Genomic DNA, 18,134 nt, shown 5'->3' with positions numbered 1-18,134 from the left:
CCTGTGGTATACCTGTGGTGGGTGTGTGTGTAGCTGGGTGTACCTGTGGTATACCTGTGGTGGGTGTGTGTGTAGCTGGGTGTGCTTAATTGTGGCGTGTGGTGGTGGTCGGCGCACCACCACCACCACTCTCGCCACAGATTAGTTGACATTTTTGCTGTGCTGTCCTCCACCATAATGCGCCCCGGGTATAATTATCTTGTCATTCTCCAATATTGCAACATTTTTCCTTTGTTCATCATTTGTCCATTTTTTATGAAATTGTCTTTTTTTTTTCTCTTCGGCAGCCGGATGAGGGCGAGGGGCCGCGTGGCGGGCGGCAGTGAGGGTGCTGCTGCTGCTGCTGCAGACAGGCGTGGCGTGGCCAGAGGCGTGAGGCGGGCGTGCGGGTGTGGCGTGGTCGGGCGGGCGTGGAGGCAGGATGAGCCCCGAGGAGAGCCGCAAGGAGAGGGAGGCACGGTCAGTAGCCCTGGAGCGAGCCTACGTCCACGACATCTACGACCAGATCTCGGCCCACTTCTCCAGCTCCCGCTACCGAGCCTGGCCAAGAGTCAGGCAGTTCCTCACTGACCTCGAGCCTGGCTCCTTCGTCGCCGATATAGGTTGGTAATGCCCAAAGCATCTCAACGCGACCTAACACCTACACACGCCCACCTATACAATGCCTCGTATACTATTTTGTTTGGTATCGCTGCCGCTCGTACTTGAGCTGGTCTACGGAATATGTAAATACAATAAATAATAATGCCGCCATTTCTACTGCATGAGTGGTATTTTGAGTCTGTCATTATTGACATGAGTTTATGAGTGCCAACTTTGACAATATATATAGTATTTTATGATATTTAATGTAAATTTATCGTCATAGTGCGAGTAATATTTCCTGTTGCACTTTATTCAGACATTTCAACACTCCTGAATCCATAAGCATATGTGAACACTGATTTGTGTTGAGCAAAATTCTTCATTCCACGTTTGTTGAGTGTGATGAATGACTGTAATGGTCGAGGTGTGACGTTTAAGTGTGGGTGTAGCGAGGTGTGACCAAGGTGTGACCGTCGGCAGGTTGTGGTAACGGGAAGTACCTGCACATCAATCAGCAGGTGTTGAAGGTGGGGGTCGACCGCTGCTTCAACCTCACGGGGGCCGCCAGGGAGCGTGACCATGAGGTGAGTGCTCTCTCTCTCCTCTCTCTGTCTCTGTCTGTCTGTCTCTGTCTCTCTCTGTCTCTCTCTCTCTCTCTTGTCTCTCTCTGTCTCTCTTGTCTCTCTCTGTCTCTCTCTCTCTCTCTTGTCTCTCTCTCTCTCACTCTCTCTCTCTCTCTCTCTCTCTCTCTCTCTCTCTCTCTCTCTCTCTCTCTCTCTCTCTCTCTCTCTCTCTTGTCTGTCTCTCTCTCTCTTGTCTGTCTCTCTCTCTCTCTCTCTCTCTCTCTCTCTCTCTCTCTCTCTCTCTCTCTCTCTCTCTCTCTCTCTCTCTCTCTCTCTCTCTCTCTCTCTCTCTCTCTTGTCTGTCTGTCTCTCTCTCCAAACAATACTGAAAATATAATCAACGTAATTTTTAAGTTAATACGTAAGTATTTTGTTTGTTATGGTTTACTCTTCTAGTTTATATTTAGTAATCAATTAAGTTTACTCTCCTCGCAGTAGTATACCCCCACGGTAGTGTACCTGGCAACCACACACCCACGCTTAGTGTACCTGGCTGCTACACTCTGGAGATGGGCTTAAGAGCCCGATTTCTTTGAGCTTACTTTTTGAAACTTTTTCTCTCTAATGAAACTTGTGATGAGTGAGTTCGGAAACTGGTGATGCCGGAGAGAGATGAATACCACGTAAGTAACAACAAATAGTAAGCAATAAAAACAGGTGACGATCAGAACCAGGATTCATCAAATATTTATGCATCCACTTACGAAACCTGTAAATTGTCAACAATCATAGCGGCTTTGTTTACAGTTATTAAACAGTTTACGAATTCCGAAATATTAGCAGGTTGTTTATAACAATAATAACCTTGGATTGTGATATTTTGAAGCGCGTAAAGTGTTTAATAGATATAAACAAAGAAGCCTTTATAGTTGGAACATGTACACGTTTCGTAAATGAATACGTAAAATGCTTGATGAATTCTAGTCAAGGCGGTCTTGTAATTCCAAAAGACTAGACCATAAAGCGGTCTAGTCTTATAATTCAGACAGAATTATAGGTGCGGTTCTTGGTACTAATGTCCCCGGGCATCGCTCCAGGTGATGGTAAGCGACAACCTCGTCTTACCGTTTCGGGACGAGTCGTTCGACGCCGCCCTCAGCATCGCCGTCATCCACCACTTCGCTACCACCGAGAGACGCGTCCGTGCCCTAAGGGAACTGGCCAGGATCCTCAAGATCGGAGGGCGACTCATGATCAGCGTGTGGGCTATGGAACAGCGGCACAGGAAGGTAGGTAGCCATTGGCCTATTGAACATTGGCACAGAAAGGCTTACCTGATTTACCCTATATAGAGAACTCGACGAGAACAGGAAGTCGGCGGCTTGTCGAAGGTCCCCCCCTCCCCCTATTTACCTTGATCTTTTCCAAGTAGATTTTAAAACTTAACACAGTTTTGACATTTACGGCTTCGGTGGGTAGGCAGTTCCATAGGTTTATAACCCTGTGGGTGAAAAATCATTTCCTATTCTCAGTGCTACATTAAAGGTAGGTAGCCATTGGCTTATGGAACAAGAAAGTAGGGAGCCACTAGTGGAGCGTTTTTGCGTTTTTGTTTTCAGTAGCAAATTATCTTTTAGCCTCATACCTGCTGGGCTATTGAACAGCAGCAGAGGAAGGTAGGCAGCCGTGGGTTATGGGACAGCGGCACCGGAAGGTAGGCAGCCGTGGGTTATGGGACAGCGGCACCGGAAGGTAGGCAGCCGTGGGTTATGGGACAGCGGCACCGGAAGGTAGGCAGCCGTGGGTTATGGGACAGCGGCACCGGAAGGTAGGCAGCCGTGGGTTATGGGACAGCGGCACCGGAAGGTAGGCAGCCGTGGGTTATGGGACAGCGGCACCGGAAGGTAGGCAGCCGTGGGTTATGGGACAGCGGCACCGGAAGGTAGGCAGCCGTGGGTTATGGGACAGCGGCACCGGAAGGTAGGCAGCCGTGGGTTATGGGACAGCGGCACCGGAAGGTAGGCAGCCGTGGGTTATGGGACAGCGGCACCGGAAGGTAGGCAGCCGTGGGTTATGGGACAGCGGCACCGGAAGGTAGGCAGCCATGGGTTATGGGACAGCGGCACCGGAAGGTAGGCAGCCCTGGGTTATGGGACAGCGGCACCGGAAGGTAGGCAGCCGTGGGTTATGGGACAGCGGCACCGGAAGGTAGGCAGCCCTGGGTTATGGGACAGCGGCACCGGAAGGTAGGCAGCCGTGGGTTATGGGACAGCGGCACCGGAAGGTAGGCAGCCCTGGGTTATGGGACAGCGGCACCGGAAGGTAGGCAGCCACTGGATCTCACAATAAAGCGTGTGGGCTACGGTGTGAGGAGTAGCTACGCGCGAGAGACTTCCAATGAAGCACTTAGGGTTTGTTCTGGAATTCCCATGGAGTGTGTGAAGGTTCCAAGTGTTTTCTGGCGAATAGTACCCGACACATCCCATTACACAAGACTTAATGTTTATTTCATTATGATTGTGATTTGTAGTTATTAAAGAAGACAAGCCAAACATAGGGGCAAGACTATTATAACTTCATAAATGTAAATGCACTTATTAGGGGATTTAACAAACTGTATATATAAACCTGTTATTTTTATGTTATTACCGTAACCGGAACGCTTGTGTTACCCTAGTAACAAGGATCTTTCCATTGGCCATTAAGTTTGACTATTTAAACAGATAATAACCTACAACAAATGTTATCTGAGCGGCATCCACGCTGTTGGCCTGTCGATATTGTATAGTTCTCTGCCAACAGCTACTAGGCACTCTGGTCACAGTGGTAATGTTTACTGTGCTCTACGGTGTAGATTTCATACAGTGTCACACTGCGAGCAGCGCAGTCTTATTCTTGGTTCAAGTTCAAGTATGTTTATTGAGACAAGAAAGAAATACATCTCAAAGGGATAGAATAGCTTAGGCTATTTCTACTCCCCCCCCCCCCCCCCGCCGTATTCCTGGTTACTTACCCTTAGCATCGTTGTGGAGTGAGGAGTGGCACCAGCGCCATCTGTGGCCCGGTGCACACACACGTCTAACGTCATGTTATTAACGTTAATATTATAAGATATTTACAAACCTATTTTTATTTTAAATTAATTAGGTAAAGTCCCTAATACTAATTTAAATTTATATTTGACAGTCTTCGACTGTGGAAGAATAACATCACATTTGGATTTGTTATTTAATATTAACATAAATGTATTAGTTTGACATGTATGTTGCTGTATTTGTGCGTTTATTATATGAAGTGTTTACAAATAATGTTGTGTATGTTTTATCAACCTGTCCTCAGGGAAGAAATACATTCACGGTTGGAAATACAGTTGGTATATAAAAAGACGCGCCTTTTCGAATGCAACGTTGTGTCAAAATTTTAAAACAATCGGTGAAGAACTTTCAGAGATTACAGCGTGTTTTGCTCTTGCGTCTAACAGATGGCGCTGTTTAAAAAAAAAGCATGTTTTTTACTGTCACAGGTGAGGCATGTATATAGTAGATATATAAAAAGATGCGCCTATTCGAATGCAACGTTGTGTCAAAATTTCAAAGCAATCCGTAAAGAGGTTTCGAAGATTTCCCTCACATGAAAAACACATGAAAAATACAGTTTTTCAGAAAAAAACATGTTTTTTTTACTGCCACAGACGTGACATCAATATAGTATGTACTGTATATAAAAACCTGCTCGGATGCGAATGGAACGTTGTGTGAAAATTTCAAAGCAATCGGTGAAGAACTTTCGGAGATTAGTGATTTTGAACAAACGAACATTTCCATTTTTATTTATATAGATAATCAAATAATAAACCTGAATAGTACACAGGGCTCACTTTAAATGCTTGAAAGTTCCATATGCTCTTGCTGGTACTGGAACCTCCGTCCGCGTGATGCAAAGCAGAGTGCTGTACCACAGTACAAAAAGCATGGGGATAGTCCTTATGAACACATTCAACCCCCTTGCCTGAGTGCATTCAGGTCAACTATTTCATCTAGTCCAGGTCTAAGCTACAGAACATGAAATATCAAATGATAAACCTGAATAGTATACAGGCCTTCAGTCTGGTCAGTCTTGAGACTTGAGTTGGTATACATGAACAACGAATATAATCTTTTGCACGTCAGTTAGCTATTATAAAGTATAGGGCTTAACTCTTACCGAGCAGTGACTAATAATCATAGTCTTTCCATTTGTAATAATCGTTCTCTCAACTGGACCTGGCAGTCTTTACGCATGGAATCATAAATCCGAAATGCTGTAAGCCGGGATTACATCCCTTCCTAATTAGTTAATGTAATTTTACGTTGGACAACTCCCCAACGTCAGTACGCACGAGGAAGTCCTCCCTTGTGTCTGAACATAATATGAATAAAACATAATCCCTCCTCTTTCAGTTTGAGTCGCAGGACGTGCTTGTACCGTGGCACCGGCCCGAGCAGTCTTCCAGCGATGACAAGGCCTCGAGCATTGAGCGTGACCTCAACTCCACCACCACGGACGATGACGACCTCCTGCACTACCACGCCCACAACCATAGCGACAGTGACTCCTGTCCCTCTAATAGGTGAGAGGCACTTGTACACGAGTCATCAGTACACGAGTCATCAGTGCACGAGTCACTTGGACATGACCTAGCTGTACATGAACCAGATGTACACGAGCTATCTATATGTAATAGCTGATTTTTACTTGTTGCTCCAACAGGTATGGAAACCCCACACTCGCCTTCTGATCCTTCTACAGGTATGGGATCCCCACACAATTATCCCCCTGATCCTTCTACAGGTATGGGATCCCCACACAATTATCCCCCTGATCCTTCTACAGGTATGGGAGCCTCATACACTCACCACCTGATCCTCCTTCAGGTATGGGAGTCGCAGAAACGGCCGGCGACGCACTAGGTCCCGCGCCATAGACCCAGTGGGTGCGGCGTCCTCCTCGCAGAGTTCCTCAGACCTCAGTAGCCCCAACGAGTCCTGCTACAGCTTCGTGCGACGGGCCCTACAGGTAGCCTCCGACAATAGCCAGCAGGTTGATTGAGGCGGATAGTGCAGTGTTTGTTCCTCTGTGTTTTTCTTCACTTCCAGTTTTTCCCTAATCTCTCCATCATGTATATTTATTTTTAAAGGGTTGTGGCCATCTGAGAATTAATGCCAAGATGAACTTTTTGTGAGCAATGACAGAATTTTTCCATTCTTCTTTCAGAGGAGGAAGAATAGTGAACACCTCTGATGGCCCCAAGCTTTCTCTTCCTCGATAGTTTTTTCTAGCTCTCCTGTGGGAATTGTTTTTGTACAAAATTACGTCTTATGTCACTTTTTGGATTAACAAATAGTTGATAGATAATTTTTCTGTAAAATAGGCAAGAAAACGTGTTTTAAACTATTGTTTCCTCCTGCACTGCATGTTCCAAGGATTTAGATGAAGTTGCACCTAGTTTTATTTTCTAGATATACTGAACCATGTCTTGGGATAATGCCTAGTGGAAAGAGAGAGTCTAGAAGTCGAAGATAAATAATGATATCTTGGTGTTGTAGAACACTTGATCATAGTGTCCTTCATAGTGTTGTTGTTGTTGTTGTAGTGCTCTACATAGTGACGGCATAGTCTCCTAGGTTGTGATGGCATAGTCTCCTAGGTGGTCGTAGCCTAGTGTCCTAGGAAGTAGAGCAGAGACGCAAATGTCTGTAACATATAAACTCACCACCACGCACATCGACGACATCAAACTCCCAGGAATACTTACAGGTATGGGAACCTCATACACTCGCTTCTTGATTCTCCTTCAGGAATGGGGCCTCTCACACTTACTTTCTGATCCTCTTATAGGTATGGAAACCTCACACACTCACTTCCTGATCCTCCTACAGATATGGGAACCTCACACACAGTCACTTCCTGATTGTCCTGCAGGTATGGGAGGCTCATACACATTCACAATTACTGCATTACATGCAATGACAAACTCAATGAACTTAGGACTACAAGGGAGAATAATGAGGTAACAACAGAAAGGAATAATAAGGTAACTATGAATGGGAACGTAGAGGTAAAAATCTATTAGAATAAAGACACATAATTCATGAGAAAATAATGAAAGAACTGCAGGAGGGTCACAAGGTACTAACAGAACTGCAGGATGGTCACAAGGTACTAAAAGAACTGCAAGAGGGTCACAAGGTAATGATGTAACAATAGGCATGTTTCCAGTGTGTCAACCGGAAGACCCCGGAGGGTACTCAGACACTGAGGAACACTGTGAAGGCTGGCAGAATTCAGGATAGGGGGATTCAAATACTCTGGAGAGAGATTTAGAAGCTGGATGGACGAAGACAAAAAGCAACCTCATTATAAGAAACCTGACAAAAAGCGAGACAAGAATGATCAGCAAATCATTGAGGAAATGTTTGAGAAACTGATAGACAAGGAGGCAGCCCATTCTCGCGAGTATTCCTAACCTCAAGAAACTGTTGTACTTAAGTTCCTTATCCTCACCTACCAGAGGACTCAAGGACTGAAAACGGGACATATTGTTAATTTCGCGAGCCTCTAACATTTTCTAGTACGACAGTTTTTGTGTTACGTAAAGTATACGTCAAAATGCGACGTGTTATTAGGAGAACTAGGGTCAAAGGGTAGCGGAGGGTTAAAGTATTTCCTATGTAGGGAGATTAGGCAGACCTAAAGCAAATAGTTGGTATAACCATTGCAAATTTTGAACACAGAAGGAGTATACTTAACAGTGCACATAAACTAAAAGGTCTAGGCGGGTATTACAAAGTGCAGATCTCCCCAGACCTCACAGTAAATAACAAAAAAAAAAGACAGTAGTAAGAGACAAACTAAAGGAGTTAAAAAGCACAGACCAGAACAAATTCAAAACTAAAGCTTGGGAGAGGGCATATGATCATGAAAGAAGATGGAGGAGAGGATGTAGTTCTCCACCCAGCCAGGTAGAACTAGCCTAATACATCTCTGACGACAAGCAGGCACAAAACCAAAGCGATGATGTACGGAATAGTATTGTGCAGAATGCAGGAGCAGTCTCTCTGATCCCTAGAAACAACGTCAGGAGTTTAAATTGCTTTTACACAAATACAAGACGCCTAGTAAATAAATCCCCCTCCATTGTGTTTCCTTGTCGTGGTGAGGAGGGCTCACGTACACCTCTTTGGGACTGGTGAGGGTTGCCCCCGCCCCCTTTCCTGTCCCTCTTTGGGAGTTGTACGTGCGAATGAACACAAACGTAGGGTCCTTGTGAGTCACCGGACTGCCCGCTGGAGGGGTCGCCCGTGAGGGGCTGCCCTAAGTGGATTGCTGGGTGTCCAGGCTGGGGCGAAAAAGAGAATGAGGGGTTTGCCCCAGTGTAGGAGAATGGACGAAGCAGTAGGAGACTCTTGTTAAAAAGGGGGAGCACTGCTGGGGACGATGCACCCCTTCCTGCACTGGCCCACGCACGGCCTCCCTGGCTGCCCTGGTAGGTGGTATCCCTTGGTTCCAGGCCCCAGACCTTTTAAAATACATGATATATGGATACTGACACGACCTCTCTTACCCAGGCTCATGGGGTGGGCGACCAGGCCCCAGAGTCGGACTGTGATGGAAGACTGGGCTCTGTAGCCCCCCCCCCCCTCCCTACATTGGGCCCAGACCGGACTACTGCCCCCGCTTCCCGCTTCCCTCCCTCCTCTGTGGTAGAGTCAAGTCGCAAGCCTCCAGTGGTGACCACCTCGTCCCTTGGCACTGCTCAGTCTCTCATTGTGACTACGGCGCCTTTTAATCCCCCTTCTCTCTGGGGGTTCTCAAGGCTATCCCTACCACGGCCGCACTCGCATGATCCCTTCCCATACTAATACGTACCACGCCTTGTTTGGTCCTGCTTCACGGGCTAATACTTTGATCTCCACCATCTGAATTCTTCTCCTCCAGACGATTTCTCCCTTCATAAACACCTTGTTGATTTGGTAGATGCTTCTGTTACTTTTAACCCCACCTGTCTTGGTACACGTGTCGTCGCTGCTCCTTCTCAAGATGCAGCTACCCGCTTAGCCACATTGACCTGCATTGGGGAGACCCCTTATCTTGAGGTTATCTTGAGATGATTTCAGGGCTTAGAGTCCGCGCGACCCAATCATCGACCAGGCCTCCTTTTTGTTACATGCCCCCAGGAAGCAGCCCGTAGCAGTTGTCTAACTCCCCAGGTACCTATTTACTGCTAGGTAACAGAGGCATCAGGGTGAAAGAAACTTTGCCCATTTATTTCCGCCGCCACCGGGGATCGAGCCTGGAATCTCAGGACTATGAACCCGAAGCGCTATCCACTCAGTTGTTGGGCCCCTGTTCGGGTCTCCAAAAACGCTCGGTTAAATGCCAGTGTTGGCACTGTTCTTCTCCCGCACCATGTTGCAACTGGTGTTAGGGACCTAAATGACTGCCATGAGGATATTAAACATATCCTCGAAGCCCAAGGTCATTCTGTCCTCCAGGTGGACATGTTCACTCGACCCCCTTGTGATCGTCGCCGTCAGCCCCTTCGAGTTGTGAACATCACCTTTGATAGCAGGACCTTTCCGCCCTTTATAATTCTTGCTGGTGCCAGATGCTCCATTCACGAGTACATTCCCTCTCCTATATTTTATAATAAGTGCTGAAAGTTCGGGCATGGTGCCCTCAAATGCACAAGTACTGTGTATCTATGCCCCATGTGTGGGGACGATGAGCCCGAAACGCATTGCGTAATAGTGGCTTTAGGCATTGTATGTACTAGCTCTATCTATATATCAATCCATTAATGTAACATCACTTATATGTATATACCTTACCTGAATAAACATCTGAATCTGAATCTGAATCTGAGTGCTCTTCTTCCCAGGCTCGCTGCCTCAATTGCGGTGAGGCCCACCCTACCTTCTCCCGTTCGTGTATACACTACAAACTTGAGGAAGCCGTCCTCAACTTGAAACACCAGGATCGTCTATCTTTTCCTGAAGCAAGATGCCAAGTTCACCGTCTCACCCCTTTCGCTTGTTTATCCTATATTCGAGTGTTGAGTTCTACCTCTCTTCATCTTTCCAACCTTACTCAGTCTCACAACCATTTCCAGGCCTTAGACCCGGACACGCCCACTGCCTCCTCCTCATCCCCTGTTCCTTTGCGTTCTGTCCCGAAGAGGGCCCCCCCTCCTGGTTCTCTATCTGGAGTTTCCCTCCCTTCCTACCCAGTCTGCCATGTCTCCTGTGTCGTCTTTCTCCGATCCTTCTTCCCATCCCTCCCGCCAAGAGAAGTCTCTTGGAGGGCCAAGAGATTTCTTGGCCCTCCACACCGCCTGTCTGTCCAGGATGATGTCCATCATCCTCCCAGCAATCTTCATGTTGTTCACTCCCGTTCATCTTCTCCTGTTGAGACAATTGAGTCTGTCGCCCAGTACGTTGTTTCTGGATCACCTGTCTCTTTGAGTCAGAAATGTAAGCCTTACTCCTCTCCTTCGTCCTCCCCAGCGGGTAAGAAGGCATCACTTTCTTCCTCGCCCCCCACCTCTGACTCTCTCGCTCCATCCCCTCCCATTTCGGTGGTCGGGCCCCCTGTCCCAGCTACAGAGGTTTCTTTAGCCCTTGATTCCCTCTCGGTTGCTGCCCTTGCTGAGGTACGCTCCCCGGTTTCTACCCCTCCTCTTCCTGCTGTCCTTGACCGTCCCTCTCGGTTGTCTCCTCCTCCTCCGGACCCTACCTGTCTGCCTCTGGTCTATCCACCTGCTCCCTTCACTCCATCCTTACTCAGTTTACCCATGCCCCCAACCCTGACTTCGCTGGCCCTGATCCTGATTTATTTAATATGCTGTGTTCTTCTGTACCTTTCTCTCTTCATTGTTCTCTATTGTTGTCCTTTCTGTTTTTGCCAATGTTTATTCTTCAATGGAATGTTTGTGGACTTTATTCCAACTTCCATGAACTCCAACTTCTAATTACACAGTTTTCACCACTTTGTGTTTGTCTCCAGGAGCCGATGCTTCGGGCTCGTCCTGGTCACTTTCGTGGTTATTCCTTTCTCTCTTCCCCTTCTCCCATAACTCTATACTGCTCATATCTTCATAACTCTACTGCTCTCTTGATTTGTACTGATATTCCCTTCGTCCCCCTACTTTTTCAATCGCCTATCCAATGTTCTGATGCCCGTGTCTTTGTGAGTAAATGGCATATGGTTTGCTCCATTTATCTCCCCCCAAATATCCCACTTTCTCTTCCTGATCTTAAGCACCTACTGGACCCCTTGCCGGAGCCTGTGCTCCTGTTGGGTGATTTCAACTGTCGACATGCCCTCTGGGGCGATGTTCTGACAAGCACCCGAGGCTGCCTTCTCAAACCGCTTTTCCTCTCTTCTTCCCTGTTTCTTCTGAATTCTGATGAACCCACTCCTGTGGACTCGCCCTCGCATCCTTTCCTGTCTTGATCTTTCTCTCTGATCGTCGTCTCTTTACTTAGATTTCATGTGGCGGGTCTTTGATGATCTCCATAACAGTGATCATTTGCCCATCCTTGTTAACTTTTTCTCTTTTCACCCTCCCCTTTCCTTTCCTAGGTGGCAGTTTGCCAAGGCTGACTGGAACCTATTCACCTACCGTGCTACTCTCTCCTACCTCTCCGCTCTGCCTCTTCCTCGTACCCTCCTCCTTTTTCATGACACCGTCTTCGACACTGCCCTCTGCTCTATTCCTCGCTCTATCTCCCAGGGCACGCAACAGTGCGTTCCCTGGTGGAATGCGGACTGTGCTCGGGCTGTTCACTGTAAACGTACAGCCTGGAAGAAATACCAACACAGGCAGACGGCTAATTCTTATATTTTGTTTCGGATGGCAAGTGCGGTGGCCCGTAGGACCATCCATGCAGGTAAACGTGAGAGTTGGAAATCTTATGTTTCCACCATTACGTCCGATACTCTTCTGCCGCAGATCTGGAAGAAAATCCGCAAGATAGCGGGTAAGTTCGTTCCAGATGTCTCACCAGTCCTTCACCTCCGTGGTACTCTTGTGGTGGACCCAGTGAAGGTCACGACCGAACTGGGTTCCCACTTTTTTACTATTAGCTCTGGTTCTCATCTTCCTCAATCTTTCCTTCTTCGTAAGCCCGTTCTTGAATCCCATCCCTTAAATTTCCGCACTCATCGCCACCTTCCCTATAACGATGCTTTCTCTCTCTCTCTGAACTTCAGTCTGCCCTGGGGCCAGATTCACGAAGCTACGCAAGTACTTGCGAACATGTACATCTTTCCTCAACATTTTACGGCTTTGGTTACATTTATTAAACAGTTCACAAGCTTGAAAACGTAACTATCAACTGTTGTTATTGTTATAAAGAGCCTCCTGGAGCTTTGGAGCTCATTAACTGTTTACTAATTGTAAACAAAGCCGCCAAAGATTGAGAAAAGATGTACAGATTCCTAAGTGCTTGCGTAACTGCTTCGTGAATCTGACCCCTTGGCCCTCTGCGGTTCTACGACAGCAAGCTCGGATGACATTCATTATGAGATGCTTCCCCATCTCCCTCCTTGCACGTCTCAGTATTTACTGAGTCTGTATAACCAGGTCTGAGAGTCATCAGTCCCTGAGGACTGGCTCGATACCGTTGTACTCCTTATTCGGAAACCGGGGTCTCTTGGGACATCCCCTAAGGACTTCTGCCTTATTGCCCTCACGCAGTGTGTCTGTAAACTCTTTGAGCATATAGTAAATGTTCGTCAGATGTGGTTCTTGGAGCACCATCACCACCTTTCTCCTTCTCAATTTGGTTTTCGCAAGAGCCGCACCACGACTAATGTCCTAGTGAACTTGGAAGACTATATTCGTACCGCTTTTGCTGCTTTTGCTGTTGTTGCTGTCCTTTTTGACCTGGAAAAGGCTTATGACGCCACCTGGATATACCATATTCTGTCCCAACTTTGTTCTTTTGGCCTTCGTGGCTCTCTCTCTTCCTCCAAAGCTTCCTCTCTCGTCGTTCCTTCAAAGTTATTCTTGGTGCCACTCTCTATGCCTCTTTTCGGCAATACAAAGGTGTACCCCAAGGTAGTGTACTGAGCACTACTCTTTTTCTGGTTGCCCTCAATGGTCTTCTTTCCTCCCTTCTTTCTGATGTCTTCTCCGCTCTTTATGTCGACGATCTTACTCTTTACTGATGAGGTGATGATTCGCCTCTCCTTCAACGGTGGCTTCAACTTGCCATTGATGCCGTGTTGTCTTGGGCCACTAATCATGGCTTCAAGTTCTCTGCAACTAAGACTTGTACTATGACTTTTACTCGGAAGCATGTCGTTCTTTGTCCCTCTTTGTCGCTTTATGGTCATCCCCTTGTGTACAAAGATTCCGTGAAGCTTTTGGGGTTAATTTTTGACACTCGTTTATCTTGGTAGCCCCATATCTCTTACCTCCGAGTTGAATGCTCTAAGGCCCTTAACCTACTTAAGGTTAAGGTCACAAGGTCACATACTTCTTGGGGAGCGGATAGGCACACGCTCCTCTTTGCATTCCTCTCTTGTACTGTCTAAACTCGATTATGGTTGCCCTGCTTACTCTTCTGCTTCTCCTTCTACTCTTCGCCGTCTTGATCCTTTGCACCATACTGGGTTGCGTTTCAGCTCTGGTGCCTTTCGTTCGACTCCTACCCTCAGCTTGTACGCTGACACTGGCTTCCTGTCTCTCCAGGACCGCCGAGATCGTTACTGTCTTCACTACCTTGCGCGGTCCTTACAACACCCCACTCTCACCTGTGTCGTGCTTTGAATTTTTCCCCTTCTGTAGTTCCTGTTCCCCTTCACCACCTCCCTCTTTCTGTCCGGTTGTCTCGCCCGCAACATTCTCTTTCGGTTAGTATTACTAATATTTCTCCTGGTGTTGTTCCGTCCTTGCCCCTGTGGAGGGTCCCCCTTCCTCAATATTGCAAATCCCTGACCCACATCACTAAACCTTTTACCCCCTCCTACAGTTCTGAAACGCCTTTTCCTTGAACACTTTTCTTCACATTCCCGCTCCGTTTCCATCTTAACCTGATGGGTCTAAGTCTGCAGACAGTGTAGGCTACTCTGTTGTTTTTCCTGACCACACCTATATGTGTCGCCTGCCTCCGGAGACTAGCATCTTCACAGTAGAACTCTATGCTATTCTCTGTGCTCTTCATCTTCTGCTTTCTCACTGTCAATCCCCCCTTTGTGGTTGTAGTTGACTCTTGCAGTGCCCTCATGGCTCTAGAGTCCTTTAATCCAGTCCATCCGGTGGTAGTCGAGATTCAACATTGGCAGTTTCTTATCGCCAGTAGATTTAAGACAGTTGAGTTTTGCTGGGTTCGCAGCCATATTGGTGTCTCTTTAAATGAACGTGCGGACGCTGCTGCTAAGGAATCTATCTGCACTTGTCCCATCTCCCGTGAAGGTATGCATTATTCCGACTTTTACCCAATTATTCATTCCTCCATCCTTGCCCGTTGGCAGGATTGTTGGTCTTCTGTTACTGGTAACAAACTGCGTACTCTTAAGAGTCTTGTGTCCCTGTGGCCTTCCTCCTATCACCGTAACTGGCAGTGGGAAACTGTTCTGGCAAGGTTGCGTATTGGCCATACGCGCTTAACTCACGGACACTTAATGGAGCGCCGCCTCGCTGCTTATTGTCCTAACTGCATTGTCCCTCTTACAGTTGTGTATATCCTTGTTGAATGTCCTGACTTCCAGGACGAGTGTGTGTCTTGCTTTCCGACCGCCCCTCATGGTCACTTGTCCCTCGATAGAATTCTTGGTGAATCGGATGCTTTTGATATCGTTCTCCTTATGCGTTTCTGTTCTCATATTGGCATCCTCAGTAATATTTAGCACCCTCTGATTATTCTGCACATTTGATGGTGCTACATAGCCTTCCCGGCTTGGTGACTTCTTTGAAAATTACTTACTTATTTTGTCTACCACTGAAACTCCTTTTCAGAAAATCTCTGGACCAAGGGATGGTCCCACTAGACTGGAAATATGCAAATGTCTCCCCTATTTTCTATAATGAGAAGAGAGAGCTCAGCAGAAAACTAACGTCCGATTGTGTAGATGTATGATCGACATCACACATCTACAAGCTCACGGAGAGAATCCTAAAGGAGGGAATCACCCACAATTTCAGTAAACAATCTAGTAAAATCAATGCAACATTGATTTGTTTAAAATAGCTCCTGCCTTACAATAGTGGTCACGTTTTTGGAAACGGTAAAAAGCTATTCAGACAAAGGACTTCCTGTAGATGTATTATACATGGACTTTGCTAAAGCTTTTGATAAGGTAACTCGTGAAAGACTAGCAAGAAAATTAGACACATGGAATAAATGGCAGAATACTAGAATGGATAAAACGGTGATCAAAACAAAGAAAGCAAAGGGTCGTCCTAAACGAAAATGAATCTGGCTGGACAAATGTAGAAGTTGAGTACCACGGGTCCATTTTGGGGCCAACCGTTTGTCATACAACATTGACATAGATGAGAATATTACAAATCACATCATCAAATGTGCAGATGACACAAAGATTTATAGTAAAGTGGGAAGTGAAAATGATATTGCCTTACAAACAGATCTACATGAACTCCACAAATGGTCAGAAGTCTGGTAAATGCTTTTTAATATCGAAAAATGCAAGACCCTGCATGTGGGGCATAACAGTCCACGTTATATTACCATATTAACAATATTGCCTTGCAGCAGATTGATGGAGAAAAGGACCATGGAGTCAGAATCCATCATTTATTGAAAGTTGCACAATAAGTTTGAACTTCAATAGAAAAAACTCGCTAAACCCTAGGAATAGTCAAGTGAACCTCTGACTTCAATGAAAAGGTAGTTATTCAACTGTATAAGTATAATAATCCAAGTGTGCTTACTTGTAATATTGTAGCCAAGCATGAAGACCTCATCTTCAGAAAGATATTTCTGTTTTGGAGAAAGTTCAACACCGGGCAACAAATATCAGGAATGGCTGAAGGCCACACTGCAAACCAGACATGTCAGGGCTGATTCTCATCGAAACTGTTAAAATACTGAACAGTTTGTAGGATATTGATCAGAAGAACTTTTTCAAAAGGTCAGATGTAACACAAACATGGAACAACGATTACTGTTGCTCCTTGTCCTGCATTGTCTTGTTCAACAAGCCGCAATGCATGAGACATAACAGGAGATGCTTTTTCACCCATAGGGTAATAAACCCATGTAACCTCCTATCCACCGAAGCCGTAAATGCCAAACATTGTTGCAATTTAAGATCCAAATAGGTAAAAACAATCTGGACGAATTGGGGACCTTTGACAAGCCACCGGCTTCCTGTCCTCGTCTAGGCCACAGGAAAGATAGTGGCTCTTAAGTAAATTCAGATAAATACCGAGGTCTTTGGGGCTGACAATCCCCAAGGGGGCATGTGAAGTAATAGACAACATTTCTCTCAAGGCATTTCACTAGGTGGCGTTGTTTTAGATTCAGCTACTCGGAACAAAAAGTTCCAAGTAGCACGGGCAATGGTGAGTCCGTAGTGGACTTACCTGGCACAGGAGCGGGGCTGTAACTGTCACTAGGGTGTCGGGAGAGATCTTCATGAGCAAGTTGGTGGTCTTTTTGCTCTTGTAGTATATTGATTATTCGATCTTCTGGCTGGTGTCGGTAGGGGGGGGGGGGGTTCACGTTTCTATAAGTAATGTCTTTTAGGACTTTCCTTCGTTTTGTTAATCATGACTAAGAAGTTCTCCAGGTAAATATTTTAATAGGAGGGACAGATGATGCACTGTTGGCCGAGGTAGTGCAGGCGGGTCACCTTCCCTTCAGTGATCTCTTAGACGTGTCCGTTTCAGAATCAATGATTGACTATGGCCTGCCTTACTGTGCTGAATTCCTCGTCAACCTGCTTCCAACTGTAAGAGAACTGTTGACATAGAAGTCCTTAGCACTTGTACCTGTGAAGGCACTCACTAATAGCATGAAGGGACATTTTTATGTAGGTTTCCTTAGTGTATATTGCAGTGTGAAAGCCACCATTTCTTCCTGAGACTGATCTATCTTGGAAAGGCACCAGCTTACCTTCACTCTCCATCTCGTAAGTGAAACTTAGCACGAAACTTCGCCCGAATTCACCCTGAAACTGTGGCAAATTTTCAATATGAGGTAGATGCAGGAATATGTCGTGAACATACCTAAAGTAGACGTCAGGTTTTAGGACCATGTTAACAAGGATTTTCTGTTCGATGGTACCCATGTAAAAATTAACAAATAGGATTCGTCTCTTTTAAGTAATAATAATAATAATAATAATATTTATTTAGGTAAAGGTACATACATAAAGAGATTTTACAAAGTTTGTTGGCTTTATAGATAGAGCTAGTACATACAATGCCTAAAGCCACTATTACGCAAAGCGTTTCGGGCAGGAAAAAACACTAATGACTAAAGCTTAAAACTAATGGGTAAAAAGAACAAAATGTGTTGAGTACAAATAAAAATAGAGGTAAAAGAGGGGGGAACATTGTTGGAAAAGCAGCACAAATACAATTACAAATTATTACAGAAAATTACATTCAAACAGCGTTGATTTGAAAAACAAAAAAAACAAAAAACATACATGGGTTGACAATAGAGGGGTAAGGTAGGCTACAGGGAATTTATTAGGTATAGCTTCGTTTTTAACTTAAACTGGTTGAGAGAGGTACAGTCTTTAACATGGTTGGGAAGGTCGTTCCACATTCTGGGCCCCTTGATTTGTAGAGCATTTCTGGTTTGATTAAGTCGTACTCTAGGAATATCAAAACTGTATTTATTTCTGGTGTGGTGCTCATGGGTTCTGTTACAACCTTCTATGAAGCTTTTGAGATCAGGATTGGCATTATAGTTTAGCGTTTTATATATGTATAATACACATGAGAGAATGTGCAGTGACTTAATG

At 45.7% G+C, this 18,134-nt stretch overlaps 1 protein-coding gene across 2 annotated transcripts in view; it reads left to right on the top strand.

The window, feature by feature from the left end:
- fid (fire dancer) overlaps positions 1-18,134 on the top strand; it is a 223,549-nt gene that overhangs the window by 191,002 nt on the left and 14,413 nt on the right. For both annotated transcript variants that reach the window (XM_069321862.1, XM_069321861.1), the window contains 5 exons: positions 288-602; positions 1,066-1,169; positions 2,246-2,437; positions 5,588-5,757; positions 6,062-6,203. In XM_069321862.1, coding sequence (XP_069177963.1) covers positions 422-602; positions 1,066-1,169; positions 2,246-2,437; positions 5,588-5,757; positions 6,062-6,203 — 789 coding nt within the window. In that variant the 5' untranslated portion in view covers positions 288-421. The remainder of the gene's footprint in view (positions 1-287; positions 603-1,065; positions 1,170-2,245; positions 2,438-5,587; positions 5,758-6,061; positions 6,204-18,134) is intronic.

The sequence above is a fragment of the Procambarus clarkii genome, chromosome 10 (genome assembly GCF_040958095.1).
Source record: "Procambarus clarkii isolate CNS0578487 chromosome 10, FALCON_Pclarkii_2.0, whole genome shotgun sequence".
Lineage (NCBI taxonomy): Eukaryota > Metazoa > Arthropoda > Malacostraca > Decapoda > Cambaridae > Procambarus > Procambarus clarkii.
Note: the sequence above shows the minus strand (reverse complement) of the source record. Positions and strands in the feature narration are given on the sequence as shown.